General features: G+C 41.2%; 1 protein-coding gene across 1 annotated transcript in view; it reads left to right on the top strand.

Moving 5' to 3' along the window:
• The first annotated feature begins 1,276 nt into the window (after window positions 1–1,276).
• Prkci (protein kinase C iota) overlaps window positions 1,277–24,196 on the top strand; it is a 73,646-nt gene continuing 50,726 nt past the window's right edge. Inside the window, exon 1 of the mRNA XM_028762147.1 lies at window positions 1,277–1,377. Coding sequence (XP_028617980.1) covers window positions 1,277–1,377 — 101 coding nt within the window. The remainder of the gene's footprint in view (window positions 1,378–24,196) is intronic.

Raw genomic sequence — 24,196 nt, 5'->3', positions numbered from 1 at the left:
AACAAAACAAAAAAAAAACAAAAAAAAGAAAGAAAGAAAGAAGGAAAGAAAGAAAGAAAGAAAGAAAGAAAGAAAGAAAGAAAGAAAGAAAGGAGGAAAGAAAGCCATATCTTTGCTTATTTCAACTCTTTGCACATGTTGCTATCTACGCTGACCTGGTGGCTGGATTCAAGCTACTTTAAAGGGTAAAGTTAAGTGAGACACACAAGATCCGAGGAAGTCTGAAAGTAAGTTAAAGGACGGATTATTTCTAATTCTCGACAATAAGTGCTAATGAACTCATAAGCCAGCTAAGGATTCACAGGTATGCTTTGTTGTATAGAATGGAAGTATGGGAGGTGAGGGAGACGGGAGCCTGGGTATGGGACCTTGAAGAAGTCTCTCTTCTGTGCTATCTCCCAACTGAGTTTCGTCTTTCGTTGCAGTCACTAATGCTTTTTCTACCTATATTATTAAATTCTCCCCATAAAGGAATATGCTGAGCAGGTAATCAAATCTTGTTCCCCCAAAAGGGCACTGTTTAATTTCAATGATCGATGAAATTGACATGGAGAATTTAACTGGAAACTAACTCTATATCTTGACGAAGCCATGTTTCCAGTGGCCTCAGATACTCAAGCTGTTTTCAGGACTTCCATGTCTACAACTCCCTGGAAGCACAAGACAGAAAACGCGGCACCCTACACTTAAGGAACAAGTCCCAGAATCCCACCGGGACTCCAAATCCCAGAATCCCGTGCAGCAAATACATCCCGGAAGCGTGGCGGGCTAGCTGGGACGAGACCAAATACAAGAATAGGGGAAACAACCTTAAGCGTGGGTGCTCTGTACTTTATATTGTAGAAAATTTTCCGTTTAAAGACCTCTTTTTATAATTCTTTAGTTTACTTCCAGGGATGTATCCATTTCAGAGCGTCTGGTGGTAGGCCGGCGGATCTCGTTTCCTTTGCTAGCCTCTCCTCCTCCCGTAAGGATGAGAGCTCCGAAGCTCAGCGGCTCCGGAGCCCGCCCTGCCGCGGAATGCGGCCTTGGGAGCGAGCGTGGTGGGAGGAGCCGTGGCGGGAGGCGTGTTGTGCAGGGCGGAGGGAGGAGCGCCGGGGCTCGGGCTGTGGCGGCGAGGCGACCCTTCGCTCGCTCCGCGCCGCGGGCTAGGCGTGTTGGTCGCCGAGGAGGGCGGCCACGGCTTCTCGACAGGCTCGGGAGGCCGAGACCCTCGCGGCGCCCGGCGCTGCCCCGGCCCCCTCGGCCTCCAGCGGCGAGGCGGGGGAGTGAGGAGATGCCGACCCAGAGGGACAGCAGCACCATGTCCCACACGGTCGCGTGCGGTGGCGGCGGGGACCATTCCCACCAGGTCCGGGTGAAAGCCTACTACCGCGGGTGAGTGTTGGCGCTCAGGGGCCCGAGCGATCGTGGGGTCGGCGAGAGGCGCGGTTGTGGCACCCGGGACGAAGGAGTGTAGGTCGCCCAGGACTCGGCGGAGGAGAGTGGGTGCAACCGGAGGGGAGGACAAATCAGCTGACGGAGAAATTTGCAACTGTTTCGGGACTGGGTGGATTGAGGATTTCGAGGGAAGCCTCTGTTCACTCACTACTGTGGGCTCGCAAGCCTGGACTGCTTCGTTAGCTGGCTCCTTTCATTACAGACAGGCCTGTAGCCTCCGATTTTATAAATCAGGTTTATATCTATCCTTCGCCGTGGGAGAGTTCATGAAATAAGACTGGACTATGGTCAGAGAGCCGGTATAGGTGTTTGAGTTAGTACCAAAGTCGGTACTTTTTAAAGGATGTGCACTGGATCCTTAGTCGTGGTCAGAATTAAGGGGCAAATGTGCTGACCCATATTTTGGAAGTTAGGGCGAGATATCGAGAAAGGTGAGAAGCCAGGGCTTTGAATTCTAGAAACGATCTTTACTCCACTTGGTCACCAAACGTTTCTACTAATGTCTCTGCCAAAAGTAATCCAATTCTGAGGTCACAGCCAAATCATTTTCTATCGTGATTTGTCATAAAGTTCTTCCTCTCCTTTGAATTCAGTTTATGGTTTGAGATAATTTAGGATCTCAGCTGAAGTGAAAGGCTAGCGTGAGCATAAAGACTGGAGAGTAGGAATTAACAGAAGACCCCACTGCTTGTCTAGGCAGAAATAAATTGCTTTTAAAAGCTTCAAATACTACAAGGTTAAGAGCTGTACGTGCTTTCGAATTCCTGAGGGGATCAGTGAAGATAGCAAACCTTCACAGTTCTTTCCTGTTTTCCTTTCAAAGGAACTGGAGCGCCACATGTCTTAATGTGTACATGTGGCCTTAGGTTTGTGTGTTATCTTCCAGCCTTAGACATTGATTCAGGACTACTTTGTAGAATTTTCAGTAGACGATGTTCTTTTTACTTAAAACAAAGGGAAAGAGAGGTTTTGACTTTAAAATAGTCTCTGAAAATGCATTAAAATTTTTTTCTTTGAATTTTTAAAAAAGTTGGTAGTTGTCATAAATAGCTGCTTTAGCCATCTTGGTTCATGAACAGACTTTGCAAGATTGAAAGAGCCACAGCTCCCCCTCCAAGGACAAACACCCACCTTTCTGATAATTTGAGAGAGATTTACTTTAGAGCAGTCGTTCGAAATGCTGCAACTGTTTAATACTGCATGTTGTGGTGACCCCAGATTATTTTTGTTGCTACTATAACTGTAATTTTGCTACTGTTATGAATTGTAATGTAAATATCTGTGTTTTTAGATGGTCTTAGGCAACTCCTGTTGGAGCCCCCAAAGGGGTCTAGATCCTGGGGTTGAGAAATACTGCTTTAGAGTAGGTTCCATTTTACAAAGTTAAGAGCCTGTGGCTTATTAGGTATAGAGGATACAGTGGATTTTTAAGAAGCTGTCTAGTTGGCAGGCTTACAAACTGGAGTCCAGTATAAATACAAGCACATGGTAAGAAAGTGCACGTTGTATACAGGTGTAAATGTGTGACTTCTCACCCTTCCGTCTCCACAGGCTCTACTGTTGGTGGCTAGCTTGTGGTTCTTTTGCAGGCTGCATTTATTATTTTAAAGGTTGCATTTATGGGGCTGGAGAGATGGCTCAGCCATTAAGACCACTTGCTGCCCTTCCAGAATATCCAAATTGTGTTTAAAGAACCTGTGTCAGGTGACTCACAATTTCCTGCAACTCTAGTACCAGGACCCAATACCCTCTTCTGGCCACTGTGGCACCCCGACCCCACCCATGTCACAACACACACACACACCCCTCAAAACGTTGCATTTATGTTTCTTTCTCTTTTTTTAATTATTTATTTATTTAATTTGTATGAGTACACTGTAGCTGTCTTCAGACACACCAGAAGAGGGCATCAGATCTCATTACAGGTGGTTGTGAGCCACCATGTGGTTGCTGGGAATTGAACTCAGGACCTCTGAAAGAGCAGTCAGTGCTCTTAACTGCTAAGCCATCTCTGCAGCCCTCATTTATTTTTCTTGAGGGATCATCTCTAGATAGTATTTATCGATTACTTCCACAGAAAGGTGAGCATTTTGGTGTATAATACCTCCTGTCTTCTGTGTGTCTTAATTTTGATTGTTCAGCCATTCTTTTTAGTTTTTGGCTTACTATACTTAGCTTCCAGTGAAAGAGCGAGGAATCAATGCTTTTTCATTTTTCCCCTATTTTTATTAGTTTGACAGGTATAAATAGGCACATCATGTAAATCATTCCCAAAATTTCTTTGGAAAGAAATCAGTATGTTGAACTCTAGAAATGCAGGTATTCCATATGGATTTTCTTTCTTTATTGCTTGCTCCAGTTATTAAAATAAGTGAGAATATGGATATATGATTTGTCTAAACATTTCTCAAGACATTTTAATTAATGTTACCGTTTAAAGTTTAGGAAATTTTACTAAAGATAGGCACACATAACCCCACGTCTTTAGTGATCAATGGAACTGTCCTAATACTCCTTTTTTTTTTTTTTCAAGCCTCCTCTGAGGACAACCTCAGTACTCTCAACTGTGCCATTTTCTTTTTTCTGAGTTAGACGTTAAGATTATATGTTTATTAACAGTAATCTAAACTGGTAATTATATTACAGCCAGCTGCTTATTAGCATTGCTGAGACTAGCGTGAGTCACCAGCAAGGATAGTTAGTAAATATGTTGGCTAACAAATACCATCTATGATTCCACAGTAGACCCCCTCTCCCTTACACTGGGAAGTAAAGGACGGTTGGCAATTGGAAAATATATTTTTGGGCTGGGAATCTGGTTGGAGGATTGCTTGCCTCATGCACAGGAGGCCATAGGTTTCATCTCCAGCACTGTGTAAACCTGGTACTTGGGACGCTGTAGCCCCACCACTGAGGAGGTGAAAGCAGGAAGGTCGGAAGTGTGAGTCTGGGACCAGCTTGGGCTACGTGAGGTTTTTTATTTCCAACAAAAACAACCCCGCAAAGAAAATTTCTTTTCATTTGCTCTTCTGAAAGAACGCTATTCCAAAGCTTTACCCTTCTGACAGTATTTCTTCCCAGCGAAGGTTGAATCTGTGACTATTCTCAGTGAATGAATTATCCTCTCCTTTCAAATATGTTTCATTTTTAAGGAAAGTGAGTGTCCTCCTAGATAGAAGAGGCATGTAATTTGACTTTTTTCTAGTTTGTAAAAATGCTGAGAATCTGGTTTGAGCAGAGTGCCCATCTCATGGTCTGCACCCCTTTTTCCCAGCACGAGAACTCTTGAGTCAGTGGCCTTTTCAGTCCTCAAGTCCTCTTAGCTTGGAGGAAGAGAAACAGGTTTTTTTGGTTGGTGATAGATTGCCATTGTGTGCTAATCCTTGTATAAAGGTACTTGTAGGTAATGATTGGGCTACTCATATCTTTACATTGTATGTGTACAGGACTTTGGCAGAAAGCTTGTAAAAATCGAGTTATAAGCCATTGTTGTTGACCAGTGATTGCAGCCCAGAGGATTCCCTCTGTGAACAATAATTGGTTTTGGCAGCGCAAGGGATCATACCCCTGTTTGCAGCTGCTCTACTACTGAGCTGTGTCCACAGCCCAGGATTGACTCTGCATATTTGGAATGTAGAACTGCTTGCATCTTTTCCCCTTACAGTGAACAAGTCCTGGCAGGTCTTCTTTTTTAAAGTGTTGCAAAATTAGTTTAGTTGTGTACTTTCAGTTGTTGGAGCGGAGTGTAGTTCGGCAGGTTCAGTGCTTGCCCAGTGTGCACAAAGCCCTGGGTTCAATCTAAACCCCACTTTAAGTCAAGTATGGTGGTACCTGCCTGTAATCCCAGTACTCAGTGGAAGCAGGAAGGCTCAGGACTTCTCAAGCTCATCCTTGGCTACATAGTTAGAGGACAGCATGGACCATGTAAGACCCTCAGAAGAGGATGAGGGGTGGTGGGGGATGGTAGAATGGCAGCCAGTTCCAAGGGGTAGCTGGCCCACAGCCTGGCCAAAGAGAAAAGATTCCTCAGAAGTCTTGAATTTGTAATGCTGAGATCAACAGCTAGTCAGCACTGAGGCCTGAAGGTGAGGAGTTGGAGGAACTGGTGAGGTGTGAGATGAGCGCAGGCACACTGAAGGGCTAAAGAAGCAGCAGAAGGCAGCAGCTGCTTAGAAACTCTCCTTAGAGGGAGAGGTGCTTCCCTTCCTTGCTACCCCTCCCCTCCGTGATGGTCTCTGGGTGTTTGGCTGGCCTCAAGCTCACTAGTAGCCCAGGCTAGCCTTGCCCTTTCCATCCTCCTGGCTGTGATGCCTGAGTGCTGGGATTATAAGGTGTTTGGTCACATTTTTGGTATGTGTTCTCTCTCCTTCCCTCCTTCCCTCTCCTCCTTTCCCCCCTCTTCTCCTCCCTCTACCCCTTCTTTTCTTACACAGGGTCCCATGTTACATGCCGACTCTGGCACGTAACTTACTCAGTAGCAGAGAACGACCCTGAACTTCTGATTTTCCTGCCTGCATCTCCCTAGAGGTGGATAACAGGTGTGTGCCTTGGTTTTATGCCATACTGGTGCACTCTCCCAGGACCTCATGCATGCCAGGCAGTCATTTCACCAGCTTAGCTGTTTTTCCTTTAAATTTGTTGATGAGACATTTGACATTTTGCTTATTAAAATTGGAAGGCATTTCTCAATCTGTTGTTTACGTGAAGATTTGAAGATTTGTGTAATTAAATCTGCCCTTTTTTTCTGTATATGTGGCTCCTTGGTTTGTTGCCTTAGGTAGATGAGTTTCTCATTACAAGTAGTCTACAGTTCTGTACTGTGCAGAGCTTTAAGTAATCATCTTCTCAATATTATATTTTGAGGTATAGTCATTAGTAGTTTTCTGATACAACTTATATTTTAAAATTCTACTAACATTTTTAAAAAGAGGTCTTCCTTTCACTGCTTGTTTGAAATAACTTTTACACACTGTATTTTTCATTATGCATATAGATAATGTCTACTCTGTACCATTGTTTGGGGAGAGATCTGTTTAGTACATGCCACAATCTGATTATTACAGTGTATATAGTTAGTTTTGATGTACAATGGGAAGTCTCATTTATTTAATCTTCTTTTCCCAGGGCCTTTTGTTTTGGTTGAATATTGTGAATTTCACCAAGAATTTATTGCTTTTACAAATGGGAACTTGTATTTCCTGTTATTTGTATCACTATGGCCAAAATACCTGACAACAACTCCAGGGATAAGTTGTTTAGTCTCCTGGTTCTGCTTGTGATTTCTTGGCCATGCACTTGAATGAAACATCACCATGGCAGAAGACTGAGGCAAAAGACAGATGCTTGCATCCTAATGGGCCCAAAAGCAGACAGCAAGGCTAGAAGTGACCACAGATAAAGTGTCACAGAGGCCTCTTCCTCAGTGACCTCTGGGTAGTGTTCCCAGACCTGTCCAAAATGGTGCCTCCAGCTCTGTACCAAACATTCAGGCAGTGAGCCTGTGGGGGGCATTGCTGTTCTAACTTAACTTTCTCATGGGTTACTGTATCCTTTCTTGTTTTCCTTGTAGTCTTGCTGTGTTCCCTGACTGCTGTGACACTCCTAGCCTCTTGTAACTTTCTTGCCCCAGCTTCCGAAGCAGCTGGAATTGCAGGGCATGCCGTTGTGCTTGGCTTCATGTCACCAGCTTTGTTCTGTTCTGTTCTGTTTTTCTAAAGACAGCATCTTTCTGTGTTACCGTGCTGGCCTCAAACTCTCAGAGATCTGCCCATGTCTGCCTCCCAAGTGCTGGAAGTAGAGAGGTGCAACATCAGGCATGGCCTACTATCAGTTTTTGTATGCTTAAACTGAGTTCTCATTGATTAACCATTTCTTGGTTAACTATCCTGGAGTTTATAGGAAAATGATGTCTCTGACTGACAGTCTTGCTGGGATTTTGTAGACAGTGTTGGATTACAGTAATGCTTTTATCTTAATGAAATATAATTGCTACTGAGACCGTTCATCAACTACTTTAAAAATGTAGTGTACCTACACCTTTGAAGAATTGCAGGTACCTTGTCCTCACTTTTTTAATATTCACAACAATATTCAGGGAGGTTGTCATGACATCCATGTTATAGACGAGATCGAAGCTTAGAAAACACCAATACAAAGTTGAGTATAACTTTCAAAGAACTCCTTTCCCTTTTACGTGCTTGTTGGCTTTATGCTTTTCCTGACAACTTTTTAATTTCACAGTTGCTTTTATGCTCATTTTTCTGTCTTATGAAAAATGGAAATTATTTTGAGAGGTTTTACTTAATTTTTTATTTTTTAAGATTTAATTTTATTTTATATGTAAGATTATGTCTACATGTAAGTCTTTGTACCATGTTCATGTCTGGTGCCTGTGGAAGCCAAAAGAGAGTGTTGGATACCCTAGAACTGGAGTTATAGATGGTTGTGAGCGTCCATGTGGGCGCTGGGATCTGAATCCTGGACCTCTGGAAGAGCAACTGGTGCTCTTAACCACTGAGTCTTCTTTCCAGACTCCTTTGCTTAATTTTTAAGATTAAGGTTTAACAGAATGGATGTATTATGGCGCTTTCATACAAATGCTGTCTGTGCTCTCCTCACTGGCCTCCATCACTACCCTCTGCCCTTGCTCTTACCTTTCCTGCTGGTTCCCTTCCCATAGTCACTGCCTTCCTTCTCATCCCTCTCGACTTCTATGACACACACCACCCCACAGACCACACACATTAAAAGGAAGTTCTTAATATGGGGGAAATTATGAGGTAATTGTCTTGACTTCTTTCCCTCAGTGTAGTGATTTCTAGTTCTATGTATTCTCCTGCAGATGTTATGGCTTCTTTTTTCTTCATGGCTGAGTAAAATTCCATTATGTATGTGTACCATGTTTTCTTTATGCATTCATCTGTTATTGGATGTGATGGTTGGAGTAGAATGGCTCCGTAGGCTCAGGAATGCATGTCTTTAGGGAGTGACACTTTCCTAATCCTAAGTCCATACTCCTCCAAACAAAAGCATGGTCAGGCCTATCACAGCAATACCTCAGTTCCTGGTACCAACTTCTGAGACATCATGACCACGGCAAGTCTTTCTTTTAAAGTTTCAGGGTCTTTTTTTTTTATCTTATTAGTTAATTAATTAATTAATTTAATGTATATGAGTACATCACAGCTGTCTTCAGAGGGCAGGCATTGGATCCCATTAGAGATGATGGTTGTGAGCCACCACGTGGTTGCTAGGAATTGAACTCAGGACTTCTGGAAGACTACTCAGTGCTCTTAACCTCTGAGCCATCTCTCTAGTCCCCAAGGCAACTCTTACAAAAGAAAACATTTTATTTCAACTGTCTTAGTTTTAGAGGTTCAATCCATTATTATCATCATGGTGGGAAGCATCGAAATATGCAGGCAGACATGGAGCTATAGGAACCGAGAGTTCTACATCTTGATCAGCAGGCAGCAGAAGGGGACTGTGAGCCCCACTGGGTGTAGCTGGACCATATATAACCTCAAAGTCTGCCTCCAAAGTGGTACACATCCTCTGACAAGGTCACACCTTCTAATAGTGCCACTTCCTATGGGCCAGGCATTCAAACCCATGAGTCTGTGGGGGCCATATCTATTCAAACCACCACAGGCACAAAAAATGCAGTCATTAGGGAGTGACACTACTTGAGAAGGATTAGGAGGTGTGCTGGAGATTGGTTCTAATGCCTTGATCCAATTGGGAATTTGTGTGTCCAAATGCTAAAGGTCCTTGTCCCCAGTTGGTTTTTAATCGATCAATAAAGATGCCACTGGCCAATGACTGGGCAAGGGGTGAGACCTTTAGAGTTTCGGGCAAGGACACAGCAGGGGAGAAAAAGATCAATCGGATGAGATTTATTTAGAGCTGCAGGAGAGAGAGAGTAAGAATTTGGGTAAGTGGCTAGTGGCTACTTCCTCAGTTGGACCTCAGATAGCAGGAGCAGGTTTAGGGTGGTGTGTGCAGTGTGTGTGTGCGCGTGTGTGCATGAGATCTGCTGGGAGCCAAAGCGGTCTAACCCAAACTCACTGCTATACCATGTAGCAGTGAGTACATGTGGCCTTATTGGAGGAAGTGTGTCACTGGGGGTTGACTTTGGGGGTTTGAAAAACACAAGCCAGGCATAGTGTCTCTTTTCCTGCTACATATGGATCTGGTTGTAGAATTCTTAGCTCCTTCTGGACCGTGTCTGCCTGCTTGCTTCCATGTTTCCCACCATGCTGATAATGCAAGAAACTTCTGAAACTGTAAGCCAGCCTCAATTAAATCCTTTTCTTTATAAGTGTTGCCTTGGTCATGGTGTCTCCTCACAGCAGTAGAACAGTGGCTAAGACAATGGACATCTGAGCTGATTCCCTCCCTCTGTGCCTTTGGTGGTTTTTTCTGACTCATACTGTTATAAGTAGTGTGCTAGTGACCATGTATGTGCTGCTGTGCCTGTGGTGTGCTGACTTAGATGCCTTTAGGTATATGCTCAAGAATGGTAGAGCTAGATCACACCTTAGTTCCCTTTTGAGTTTTTGAGGAACGTACACATCGATACCGGTAGTAGTACACCAGGTGACAGTCTTACCAGTAGTATACATGGCTTCATTTTCCTCCCATACTCTGACAGCAATTGTTGCTTTTTTTTTCTTTCTTTTTTTAAAATTAAGTGTTGTTGTTTTTGAGACAGGATTCTGTAGACCAGGCTAGCCTTGATTCTGCCTGGCTCCACCTCCCAAGTTCTGAGTGTGGCATAGTATAGTGTGTGTGTGTGTGTTATTAAATAAATATATAAATTTATTTTTATTTTATGTGTATGAGTGTTTTGCCTGTATGGCCCCATGAAGGTCAGAAGAGGTCATCAAGATACCTGGAGGATGAGTTTAGGATGGTTGTGAGCCACCATGTGGGTGCTAGGACTGGAGCCCAGGACCTCTGTAAGATCAACAAGTGCTCATAACCACTGAACTATCTCTTCAGCCCCATTGCTTGTTTTCTTGATGGTGGCATTGCTGACTGGGGTGACTGGGATCTCAGAGCAGTTTTAATTTGCATTTCCCTAATGGCTAAGGATGTTTGTTGTGTGTTTTCTATGTACTTATTGGTCATTTTGATTTTTTCTGAGAACTTTGTTCAATTCATTAGCTCTTTTCTTGATGGAGTGAGTTTTTTTGAAGTTTAATTCTTGTTTATCTTTACATATTCTAGACATTAATCTTCTGTCCTGTCTGATGTATTGTCTGCAAAGGTGGTTGTTTTCCATTCTGTGGGCTGTGTCTTTACTCAGGTGATAGTTTCCTCTCTCTCTCTCTCTCTCTCTCTCTCTCTCTCTCTTCTCTCTCTCTCTCTCTCTCTCTGTGTGTGTGTGTGTGTGTGTGTGTGTGTGTGTGTGTGTGTGTGTGTGAGAGAGAGAGAGAGAGAGAACACACATGTTGTCGTAGGTGTGTAGAAGTAGAAGATAACTTTCAGGAGTTAGTTCTCTCTATCATATGGATTCTGGGGATGGAATTCAGGCTTGGGCTTTGCAGCAAGCCCCTTAACTTGCTGAGCCATCTCACGGGCCTCCATTTTCAATTGACTTTTATGCAGAATTTCAGATAGAGATTTTAGTTTTCTACTACATATTATATTTTTACTATATATTAAATGTGAAAATCCAATTTTCCTAGGACAATTTTAAAATCTTTTTCTTAAAATTAAAGTATAATTGCATCGTTTCCTTCCTCTTTCCTCCTTCCAACCAGTACTGTTTTCCTCCTCTCTTATCCTTCTCAAATTTATGATGTCTGTCCCTTTGTTACTGTCACACACACACACACACACACACACACACACACACACGAACCTGCTGAACCTGCTAAGTGTTACTTGTGTGTATACGGTTTGCAGGCTGAAGGCTGACTGCTTTGTTGTGGCTTCTGCCTCTCTCAGCAGTCCTTAATTGCCTGATTGCCTGTAGTCTAGGGTGTGCTCAGGTAAGGTTCCCCTCTCCCATGTTAGCATGTGTGTTGGTGGTGTCCTTTAGGTCTCCTTTGGTCAGCCATATTATTTGAGGTATAATGGGTCTAGCTTTGGCTGTCATTTGTAGGAAAGAGTCATAGCATCCTGGTTCTCTGGACCTCACAGTCTTTCCACCCTTCTGTCTTCTGTGTTGGTGTTCCCTGAGCCTTGTCCCAGGACCACTTGTTGAAGAGGCGTCCTTTTCCCAATATTTTAACACGTTGTCAAGAGTGAGGTGGCTACTGCTGTGAGAGCTTGTTTCTGTTTCCTGTGTTCTGTCCAGTGACCTGTGGCGTGTTCCTGTGGCTATGCTGTATGGTAACATGGAGGTCAGACACTGTGATGGCTATCTTCACTCTTTCTGCTTAGGGCTGCCTTGGCTATTGGGGGATTTGTGTTTCCACATGAATTTCAGGATTGTAATTTCTAGTTGTGTGAAGAAAAGTAACTGGAATCTGATGGGAATTCTGTTGAATCTGGAGATTATTTTTGATGATAGAGTCATTTTCTCATTGTTAATTCTGCCAGTCTGAAGATGGAAGTCTTCCTGTCTTCTCAGGCCATCTTCAGTGTTGACTGTAGAAGGCTTTCACGTCCTTGGCTAAAATTACTTTTAGGATTATTTATTTGTTTACTTATTTAGAAGATACTGTGAATGGGATTTTTCCCCTCCTGATTTATTTCTGATATGTAGAAAAACCACTGATTTTGTAGTTGTTTTTCTTCTTTTAATTTCTGCGATTTTGCTGTGGAAATGCTATAATTGATATGATTTTTGACTCTTGGTTCTCTTGCTTGGGTCACTTTTTTCTCTTATGGCCTCTATGTAGGTATAATGTTATTGTGCACTGTGTAAAGTTTACCCTTGTGTTATTCAAATGCTGATTTCTCTGCCCTCATACCTTGCTGCTGTCTGGATACAGCATTGTAATGCTTATGTTAAGAATCTCCTGTCTCAAGTTTGTGTAAATAATTCTCATCATTCTCTGCCTTGTCAATAAAAGCTGGAAAAGCCAATAACTATGCAATATATAGAACAGACCAGGACTTCTGCTGGCCACAAGAGGCGGGAGCGAAAGAGAGGAAGAGGGATGCCACAATGAAGAAGGGGTCCAGAGAATTATCAAGGCAGAACACACCTGAAGCCCAGAGGAATAGACCATGAAAAAATGCCAGTATCCCAGGGATTTTGCCTGGGAAGTAGCCAAATTAGATTAGAGGATTATACTAGAATTATAATGCCTAGTTATTGTGCTTTTAAGTTGAAAATAAATCGTGGTTGTTGAAAATAAATCAGTGTTATTATTGGGGAACTAGCTAGGATAAAGAAAAACAACTACTGTATTAATTTGCTGCATACATTTGTATTAAAGTTACTATTCCAGCTCTAGCTTAAAGATTGAATACTACTGAATAGGAATATGAGCATATGTCTTGTTCTTAATTTTAGAGGAAATCCTCTCAGTTTTTCCCCATTTAGTGTAATGTCGGATGATTTGTCATACGCAGCCCCTTTTTATTGTCATGTATGTGTGTGTGGTGTATGTGTAAGTGTGTGCATGTGAGGGTATTTCACCTGTGCATGTGTACATAGATCCCATGAGGTCAAGTAGCTTCCTTGATTGCTCACCACCTCATTTTGAGACAGGGTCTTACTAAACCTAGAGCTCGTCGTCGTTTTGGTAGAGTGGTAGAGTAGCAGACCCATGGACCCTCCTGGCAACACTTGGTCCTCTTCTCCACAGTGGTGGAGTTATAGGTGCTTGCTGTCATGCTCAGGTTTTTGTTTTGTTTTGTTTTGTTAACGTGGGCTGTGGGTATTAAAATTCAGGTCCTCTTACTTGCATGGCAAACACCACTGAGCCATCTTCACAGACCCCATTACAGGCTTTATTATGTTGGGATTTGTTTCTTCTACTCCTGGTTTCCTTGGGGCTTTTATCATCAAGGTGTGTTGAACTTTGTTCACGGCCTTTTTTGCGTCTGTTGAGATGATCATGTGACTTCCATCCTTAAGTCTACTTATGTGTTGTATTACAGTTAATAATTTGGGTGTGCTGAATCAACATTGCATCCTTGGGATTAAACCAGCTAGGTCACAGCATCTGATCTTAATGTGTCCTAAATTTAGTATACAGCTATTTTGTTGGGAATTCTTATGTCTGTGTTTATCAAGGAAAGTGATCTATAGTCTTCATTGTTGCATCTCGGTTGTCAGGATAGTACTGTAGTACTGGCCTCCTAGGATGAGTATGGTAGTGTCCCAAATGTTTCCATTTTGTGAGCAGGTTCTAAGAGTATGGAGGGGAATTCATCTACTCTTGAGCTTTTCTTTGCTGGAGAACTTTATTACTGCTTCAGTCTGGTTGCTTAAGTTGTTAATATCTTCTTAGTTCTGATAAGTCATGTGTGTCTAGTTATCCATTTCTTGTAGGTTTTCCCTCTTTTTTTGAGTGTATGTTTCAAAGTATTCTCTAATTATCTAGATTTCTAGGAGAGTCTTTTTTAACACTGCCCTGTTTTATCTCAGTTTTGTTAATTTGAGGCTTCTTTTGGTTATTTTTTCAGATTGCTCTGATTTTTTAGTTTGTTTTGTTTTGGCTTGCTTTTTATTGAGTCAGTTTCTTTGTGTAGCCTTGGCTGTCCTGGAACTCAGTCTGTGTCTAGGCTGGCCAAACTCACAGAGGTCTGCCTGCCTCTGCCTCTTGAGCACTGGGATTGAAGGTATGCACCACCACTGTCTGGCAGATAGTTGTCATTTTTAATGTAAGTATTCATGGCTATAAATTTCCTTCTGTCTTTTCTGGAGGTTCTGGTAAATTGTGCTTTCATTTTTGTTTGATTCTAGTAATTTCTAAACATCATTTACATTGCCTCACTATCTCACGGTCATACAAGAGCATAGAGTTCAGTTTTTAATCGAGTAGTTTTTGTAGTTTCTCTTGCTTCTGATTTCTACTTTCTTCCACTGATATGATAAAAAATAAATAGTATCGTCTTTTCTAAGCCTTGCTGTGGTCTAGATTGTGGTCCGTTTCTGAGAATGTGTTTCTTTTCTGTTCGATAGGATAGTCTGTACATCTGTGAAGGCCATTTGCTCTGTAGTCTAGTTTAATTGAAGTTTATTGGTTATTTTTAATTTGGATGTCTTCTCTAAAGATGTGATTGAGGTAATGAAGTCACCCTCTATTATTGTATCAGGACTTCTGGGACCTTTTATACCCAATAGTATTTTTTTATAAAATTGGGAACCCAGTATTTAGTGCATATGTGGCTACAGTTTTTACACTCATCCATCTGTCTGTCTGTCCGTCCGTCCATCCATCCATCTATCCATCCATCCATCCATCCATCCATCCATCCCCAGTTTCAGGTATCCCAGGGTGATCTGGAAGCCTGCTGTAGCTGAAGGTGACCTTGACTCCGACCTTCCTGCCTCTGCCTCACCCACCATACCTTGGTTTGTGTGGTATGGCTACCAAATCCAGGGCTTTGAAAACTATGCTTTTAAGTTTAATGTGTATGAGTATTTTGCCTGCTTTGAACATACGTACACACTACCTGTGTGCCTGTTGTCCAAAGGGAGGCCAGAAGAGGGTGGTGTCAGATCCTCTAGATCTGTGAGTCACCTGATATGGGTATTAAGAACTGAACTCTGCTCCTCTGAAAAAGCAGCAAATGTTCTTAGGGTGGAGCCATTTCTCTACTCAAGGCTTAGTGTATGCTAATTAAACATTACCAGCTCAACTACATACCCAACCTTGTTTTATCCTTTTGATGAGTTATTCCTTTTATTAATATGTAGTGCCCTTGTTTATCTTAAATTTTGCTTTGAAGTCTACTTTATCTGTTATCAGAACAGTTGCACCCACTTGCTTTCAATTCATTTGCTTGTTAGGTCTTTCTCAGTCTGTGGGAGTCTACACACACACACACACACACACACACACACACACACACACACACACATATCAAGCTCATGGCCATCATGTCTGACCTATTCTCTCTGTGAAATCCGCATTCAGAGTGGGGCTGTGTCTTAGCTTGACAGCATCCAGCCTTCCTGCTTTCCACAACTGAGTTCTGAGGTTGTACAGGTTAGACCCAGGCTTTCTGATTGTGGTTGTTCTCAGTTGTCTGGTGTAGATCTCCAGGGTAACTCGGCATTAATCAGCAGATTCCTTCTTGAGGCAGCGTCTTGCCTCTGCCCTCTAAATCATGCAAACGCTACAGTGAGGAGTGGGATTTCTTTCCACAGCTCACCTGTCCTGTTTCCCCAAAACCTGCATGTGGATTTGAGCCTCAGAGTGAAGCCTGTGGGCAAACAGCCAATGTTTTCTGAATGGGGCTTCTGTTTCCTCCCTTCCTGTTAAGAGTGCCACTAGCCTCCATACCTTTCTGCTACTCTGTCACTATTTGAATTTTTGAAGAGCCTCTTCCACTGCTGGAACAGAGTTAACTTTATTTTGTGTGTGTATTTTGCCTGCATGTATTTTTAAGTGCACCAAATGTGTGCCTTAGACCTACAGAGGTCAGAAGAGGCATCATTAGATGCCTTGGAGCTGGAGTTATGGTTGGCCGTGAACTTTCATATGTGTGCTAGAAACTGAATCTGGGTTTTCTGCGAGAGCAGCAAGTACTTTTAACTAATGAGCTATATTGCCAACCCTTTTTTTAAAAAAAATTTGTGTGTGCTTGCATATCTATGGGTATAATTGAATGTCAGTATTAAATTTCAACTTCATTGATGACAGGTGCCCCCCATGCTGGTCTTGAATTGACAGAGATCCATCTTCCTTTGCCTCCCAAGTGCTGGGATTAAAGTGATGTATCACCACACTTAGGGAGACAGAGTCTCTTGATCACTCCTGTGGACCCTGGATCCTGCCAGCTTCTGAGGTTTCTCCCATTTTCCCTCCAGTCTCGAGATATAGGTTACCACGACCTGCTTTAGGTGGGATCTGGCGATTTGAACTTGGGTCTTTGTCTGAGCCATCTCCCCAGCCTTAGTCTGTTGTCCTAATTTAGAAGGCATCTATAACTTTTTAAATAATTACTAACTCGAGATTATGTGACTCTTCTCTACCTCTGAACCTTTTGATCCAATGGTTTTATCATCTGTGGGTAATCCTGTGAGGCCAATTATTACTAAGTTCAAATAAAATATTTTCTAAATAGTTTATATTCCAGAAGAAAAGTTTATGTTTAAATAGCAGAACTCAATGTTGCTCTTTCTTGCATTTACTTTTAAAATCAACCCCCAGGAAAGCTTTAAATTGTATATTTTACAAAATAGTTTTGTCTTCTGAAGCCCACTAACACAGTTAATGATATCCCCCTTTTTTCCTTTAAAAATTAAGTCAAACTATGCCTAAATTTGCCATTTAAGGACTCTTTGCAGTAAAACATTGATCTCTTGACCATTAATAAAATAATTTATGCTAATGACAGAGTAAAGACAGAAGAATCATGTGTGTATAATTTGTTTTCCACCGTCTGAATGCAATGTCTTCATCCTCAGCTAATTTTTAACTTGGTTATTGTAATTGTGATCTGGTAATTGTGGAGCATTGTAAACACGGTGCTTTCTCAAGCAGAGAAGTGTTTACACAAACGTTCCTTAAATGTTTTAGTTCCTGGAATTTAAGGAATGATAGTTGATAAACCACCACCTTCATTTAGTCTCTTAAGGAAATGTGTACTTAGGCTTTTTAAATATTACACAGATAGTATGTAATATTATATAATACTATATAATATTGTGATTCACTTGTGAGGCTAAGCAGGAGGATCAAGAATTCAAAGCCAGCCTGGGTTTTTTCTTAACATGATTTTAAAAGTATAGTGAATAATTAAGTTCTGCCTTCTGAGTGGTGGTGTGACTTACTGAGTGGAACGAGGTTTTTTTTGTGTGTCAGTGAAGCCTCTCTGATTCTTCTCACCTGGATAGATGCTTTGTTCTGGTCTAAATCTGGGTTGAATGTGTCCTGGCTGGCATGAGTCATCCAGACGTGTCTCATACTCTGCTCTGATGCTGGTGCTTTTTAGTTTACTGCAACCTTGCTGATTATTGTCTCCTATTTCTGTCATATGGGTGGACTCTGAGGGGGAAAGTAGAGAATAAATACGTTTCCATTCTACTACCTTAAGTAGGTGTATGCCTGTGTTAACCTTTCTGAAGGTGGGGTACTTTTTCTAATGATGTTTCACTTCTGTTTAAAGTACTATATGAATATGTAATTAAAATTATTAAATACATACATAATGTGTTATATCTTTATGGTATTTTAAGTACTAACCTATTAATTACAGGTTGAAATTTATACCCAGGTGATAGAGTGCTTGTCTAACATGTCTGAGACCCTGGGTTAAAAACTCAGTACAATAAACAATGAAAAATACTCATTAATTTAATCTATTAAATCTATATCATCATCTGAAGTATTATTATCCCATTTTGTGGACAGACAAGGCACAGGGAAGGCAAATAACTCACTTCAGGTCACACAGCAATATGGAAAATGATAGAACTTAGATTTAAACATAGTATCCTGGGTTTGCATTTCAAGACCTTACCTCTCTTACTGTGATTACTTACTATCTTCTGTTCATTCACTTTGGAGCACTGACAACTTTGTTTGTTCAACGTATATTCACTGGAGATCTGATGTAGGCAGACATTGCTTCGGGTGTTGGTAATATACAACAAACATGTCTGTTGCCTCATCCAGCAGTGCAGTGAACTGGGTCCGGGGAACCACCTGAAAGAGAGAATGGGGGAACAGGGGAACACAAAGAATGATGGCTTGTCTAGAGTCTGATCAAACCATTGATTTTAATCTTTTGACAGAGAGGCAGGATGTGAGGAAGGGGATGACGCAGGAGCATAGGTGTTCTCAGGGGGAGTACAGATACCTTCCAGAACAGAGTGTTGGCTGGGTGAAAGTTTACAGAAGAAGCAGAGAACAGGTTACTATGACTCTGTCTATGAGTCATTTGTTCTAGTGTAAGCTGGTACTTTCCACCAAGGCTGCTTATCCACAAGACCTATGACTACTAGTTCTTATCCAGGCTGGTAGGTTTTCACTAAGGCTGCCTGTTTACAAGATCTATAGCTATCTGTTCTAGGGTCAGTGTTTTGCTACAGAGACCCAAGACTCTGTTAGCAGGCATGTATGTCTGACTTAGTCCTATAGCTGATTTAGGCCTTCAGAGTATAAGCAAGGCTACTTCTGACAGTCTGTCCTCCTGCATAGTATATTTAGTCAGGGGATATTTAGTCAGGGGAGACACTAGAAACCCTGTATACTACATATATATATATATATATATATATATATATATATATGCAATTTATTTTACCCAAGAATAAAGATTAGCATTATATATTTAAGTGGAGTAGATTATTTCTTTTAAAAGATTTTGTGCCCTCTCTTGGTCCTTTTGGTTAGGGCAGACACCTAGCTGATCTGCTCCCATTAAGACACTATATACTGAACTATCCTAGAGGAAGCACTGTACTCAGAGCAGCGGGTAAGAACCCTCTCCCACTACCCTACGCCCTAGAGCTACAACTGGGAGCCTGGGGCACTCAGGACCCATCAGCCACCCAAACCCTGCCCCTCCAGAATACCACTCCCCTTCACCCCCTCTCTTGGTCCCTTTGGTTGTGGAAGACACCTAGCTGGTCTGCTCCTGTGAAGACACCATATCCTGAGCTATCCTAGAGGAACCACTGGACTCAGAGCAGCAGGATTTAAGGATCCCAGAGGCAGCCAGAGTCCCAGGAGTTCTTCCACCCAGAGGCTCAGGACCATAGGATCACAGAGACATCTAGAGCCTGAGTAGTTCTGATGCAAGCAAGATAACTGGAAAGGCAGACTCCAGTCAGACTCAGTGAGTGCAGGTAACACTAGAGTTAACCAGATGGCGAAAGGCAAGCAAAAAAACAAAAGCAACAGAAACCAAAGTTACCTGCCATCAGGAGAACCCAGTTCTCCCACCATAGCAAGTCCTGGATACCCCATTACACGGGAAAAGCAGGATTCAGAATTAAAATCATTTCTCATGATGATGATAGAGGACTTTAAGAAGGACATAAATAACTCCCTTAAACAAATACAGGAGAACACAGGTAAACAGGTAGAAGCCCTTAAAGAGGAAACAAAAATCCCTTAAAGAATTACAAGAGAAACAACCAAACAGGTGAAGGAATTAAACAAAACCATCCAGGATCTAAAAATGGAAGTAGAAACAATAAAGACATCTCAAAGGGAGACTACCCTGGAGATAGAAAACCTAGGAAAGAGAGCAGGAGTCATAGACACAAGATCACCAACTGAATACAAGAGATAGAAGAGAGAACCTCAGGTGCAGAAGATACCATGGAAAACATTGACACAACTGTCAAAGAAAATGCAAAAAGTTCTTAACACAAAACATCCAGGAAATCCAGGACACAATGAGAAGACCAACCTAAGGATAGTAGATATAGATGAGAGTGAAGATTCCTAACTTAAAGGGCCAATAAATATCTTCAACAAAATTATAGAGAAAAACTTTCCTAACCTAAAGAAAGAGATGTCCACGAATATACAAGAAGCCTACAGAACTCCAAATAGACTATACCAGAAAAGAAATTCCTCCCATCACAAAATAATCAAAACATCAAATGCACAAAGCAAAGAAAAATACTAAAAGCAGTAAGGGAAAAAGGGCAAGTAACATATAAAGGCACACCTATAAGAATTACACCAGACTTCTCACCAGAGACTGTAAAAGCCAGAAGATCCTGGACAGATGTCATACAGACCCTAAGAGAACACAAATGCCAACCCAGACTACTATACCCAGCAAAACTCTCAATCTCTATTGATGGAGAAACCAAGGTATTCCATGACAAAACCAAATTTACGGAATATCTTCCCACAGATCCAGCACTTCAAAGGATCATTGATGGAAAACTCCAACACAAGGAGGAACCTAGAAAAGCAAGGAAGTAATCTTCCAACAATCCCAAAAGAAGATAGCTACACAAACATAATTCCACCTCTAATAACAAAAATAACAGGAAGCAACAATCATTTTTCCTTAATAGCTCTTAACATCAATGGACTCAATTCTCCAAAAAAAAGACAGACTATCAGACTGGATTCATAAACAGGACCCAGAATTTTGCTGAAAACAGGAAACGCACCTCAGTGACAAAAACAAACACTACCTCAGAGTAAAAGGATGGAAAACAATTTTCAAGCAAATGGTCCCAAGAAACAAGTCAACCAAAGGTAATCAAAAAAGATAAGGAAGGACACTTCATACTCATCAAAGGAAAAAGCTACCAAGAGGACCTCTCAATTCTGAACATCTATGCTCCAAATGCAAGGACACCCACATATGTAAGAGAAACTTTACTAAAGCTCAAAAAGCACACATTGCACCTCACACAATAATAGTGGCAGATTTCAACACCCCACTCTCAGCAGTGGACAGATCATGGCAACAGAAATTAAACAGAGACACAGTGAAGTTAACAGAAGTTATGAACCAAATGGATTTAACAGATATCTATAGAATATTTCATCCTAAAACAAAAGAATATACCTTTTTCTCAGCACCTCATGGTACCTTCTCCAAAATAGACCATATAATTGATCACAAAACAGGCCTCAACAGCTATAAAAAGATTGAAGTAATCCCTTGCATCCTATCAGATCACCAAGGACTAAGGCTGGTCTTGAATAATAACAAAAACAATGGAAAGCCCACATGCACGTGGAAACTGAACAACGCTCTGCTCAATGATGACTTGGTCAAGGAAGAAATAAAGAAATGAAAGACTTTTTAGAATTTAATGAAAATGAGGACACATCATACCAAAACTTCTGGGACTCCATGAAAGCAGTGCTAAGAGGAAAACTCATAGCTTTAAGTGCCTACAAAAAGAAACTGGAGACAGCATACACTAACAACTTGACAGCACACCTGAAAGCTCTAGAACAAAAAGAAGCAAATACACCCAAGAGGAGTAGTAGATGGCAGGAAATAATCAAACTCAAGGCTGAAATCAACGAAGTAGAAACAAAAAGAACTATACAAAGTATCAACAAAACCAGGAGCTGATTCTTTGAGAAGATCAACAAGATATAGATAAACCCTTAGCCAGACTAACCAGAGGGCACAGAGGCAGTATCCAAATTAATAAAATCAAAACTGAAAAGGGAGACATAACAACAGAAACTGAAGAAATTCAAAAAATTATCAGATCTTACTACAAAAGCCTATACTCAACAACACTGGAAAATCTGGATGAAATGAACAATTTTCTAGACAGACCAGGTACCAAAGTTAAATCAGGAGCAGATAAACTATCTAAACAGTCCCATAACCCCTAAAGAAATAGCAGCAGTCATAACAGTCTCCCCACCAAAAAAAGCCCAGGACCAGATGGTTTTAGTGCAGAATTCTATCAGACCTTCAAGGATGACCTCATACTAATTCTCTTCAAACTATTCCACAAAATAGAAACAGAAAGAACACTACCCAATTCATTCTATGAAGCCACAATTTCACTCATACCTAAACCTCACAAAGACCCAACAAAGAAAGAGAACTTCAGACCAATCTCCCTTATGAATATCAATGCAAAAATACTCAATAAAATTCTCGAAAACCAAATCCAAGAATACATCAAAACAATCACCCATCATGATCAAGTAGGTTTTATCCCAGGAATGCAGGGATGGTTCAATATTCGGAAATCCATCAATGTAATCCGCTATATAAACAAACTCAAATTATAAAACCACATGATCATCTCACTAGATGCTGAGAAAGCATTTGACAAAATTCAACATCCCTTCATGTTAAAAGTCTTGGAAAGATCAGGAATTCACGGCCCATACCTAAACATAGTAAAAGCAATATACAGCAAACTAGTAGCCAACATCAAACTATATCGAGAGAAACTTGTAGCAATCCCACTAAAATCAGGGACTAGACAAGGCTGCCCACTCTCTCCCTACCTATTCAATATAGCACTGGAAGTCCTAGCCAGAGCAATTAAACAACAAAAGGAAGTCAAAGGGATAAAAATAGGAAAGAAGTCAAAGTTTCACAATTTGCAGATGACACGATAGTATACTTAAGTGGCCCTAAAACTTCCATCAGAGAACTCCTGAACCTGATAAACAACTTCAGCAAAGTGGCTAGATATAAAATCAACTCAAACAAATCAGTAGCCTTCCTCTACTCAAAGGATAAACAGGCTGAAAAAGAAATTAGGGAAATGACACCTTTCACAATAGTCACAAATAATGTCAAATACATTGGTGTGAATCTAACCAAGCAAGTGAAAGATCTGTATGACAAGAACTTCAAGTCTCTGAAGAAAGAAATCGAAGAAGATCACAGAAGATGGAAAGATCTCCCATGCTCTTGGATTGGCAGGATTAATTTAGTAAAAATGGCCATCTTGTCGAAAGCAATGTACAGATTCAATGTAATCCCCATCCAAATTCCAAATCAATTCTTTGTAGAGATAGAAAGAGCAATTTGCAAATTCATTTGGAATAACAAAAAACCCAGGATAGTGAGAACTATTCTCAACAGGAAAAGAACTTCTGGGGCAATCACCATCCCCTGACCTCAAGCTGTACTACAGAGCAATAGTGACAAAAAACTCCATGGTATTGGTACAGAGATAGGCAGGAAGATCAATAGAATAGAATTGGAGACCCAGAAATGAACCCACACACCTATGGACATTTGATCTTTCACAAAGGAGCTAAAACCATCCAGTGGAAAGGACAGCATTTTCAACAAATGCTGCTAGTTCAACTGGAGGACAGCATGTAGAAGAATGCAAATCGATCCATTCTTATCTCCTTGTACAAAGCTCAAGTCTAAGTGGATAAAGGACCTCCACATAAAACCAGATACACTGAAACTAATAGAAGGGAAGGTGGGGAAGACTCTCTAATACCTAGACACAGGGGAAAAGTTCCTGAACAGAACACCAGTGGCTTATGTTCTAAGATCAAGAATTGATAAATGGGACCTCATAAAATTGCAAAGTTTCTGTAAGGCAAAGGACACTGTCAATAGGACAAAACAGCAACCAACAGATTGAGAAAAGATCTTTACCAATCCTACATCTGATAGAGGGCTAATATCCAATATATACAAAGAACTCAAGAAAATAGACTCCAGACAATCAAATAACCCTATTAAAAAATGGGATACAGAGCTAAACAAAGAATTCTCAACTGAGGAAACTCGAATGACCAAGAAGCACCTAAAGAAATGTTCAATATCTTTATTTATCAAGGAAATGCAAATCAAAACAACTCTGAGATTTCACCTCACACCAGTCAGAATGGCTAAGATCAAAAACTCAGGTGATAGTAGATGCTGGTGAGGATGTGGAGAAAGAGGAACACTCCTCTATTGGTGGGATTGCAAGCTGGGGCAACCACTCTGGAAATCAGTCTGGTGGTTCCTCAGAAAATTGGACATAGCATTACCTGAGGACCCAGCTATACCACTCCTGGGCATATACCCAGAAGATGCTCCAACATATAACAAGGACATATGCTCTGCTATGTTCATAGCAGCCTTATTTATAATAGCCAGAAGCTGGAAAGAACCCAGATGTCCCTCAACAGGGGAATGGATACAGAGAATGTGGTATATTTACACAATGAAGTATTACTGAGCTATTAAAAACAATGAATTT

Source organism: Grammomys surdaster, unplaced genomic scaffold (assembly GCF_004785775.1).
Source record: "Grammomys surdaster isolate TR1022 unplaced genomic scaffold, NIH_TR_1.0 62, whole genome shotgun sequence".
Taxonomy (NCBI): Eukaryota; Metazoa; Chordata; class Mammalia; order Rodentia; family Muridae; genus Grammomys; species Grammomys surdaster.
Note: the sequence above shows the minus strand (reverse complement) of the source record. Positions and strands in the feature narration are given on the sequence as shown.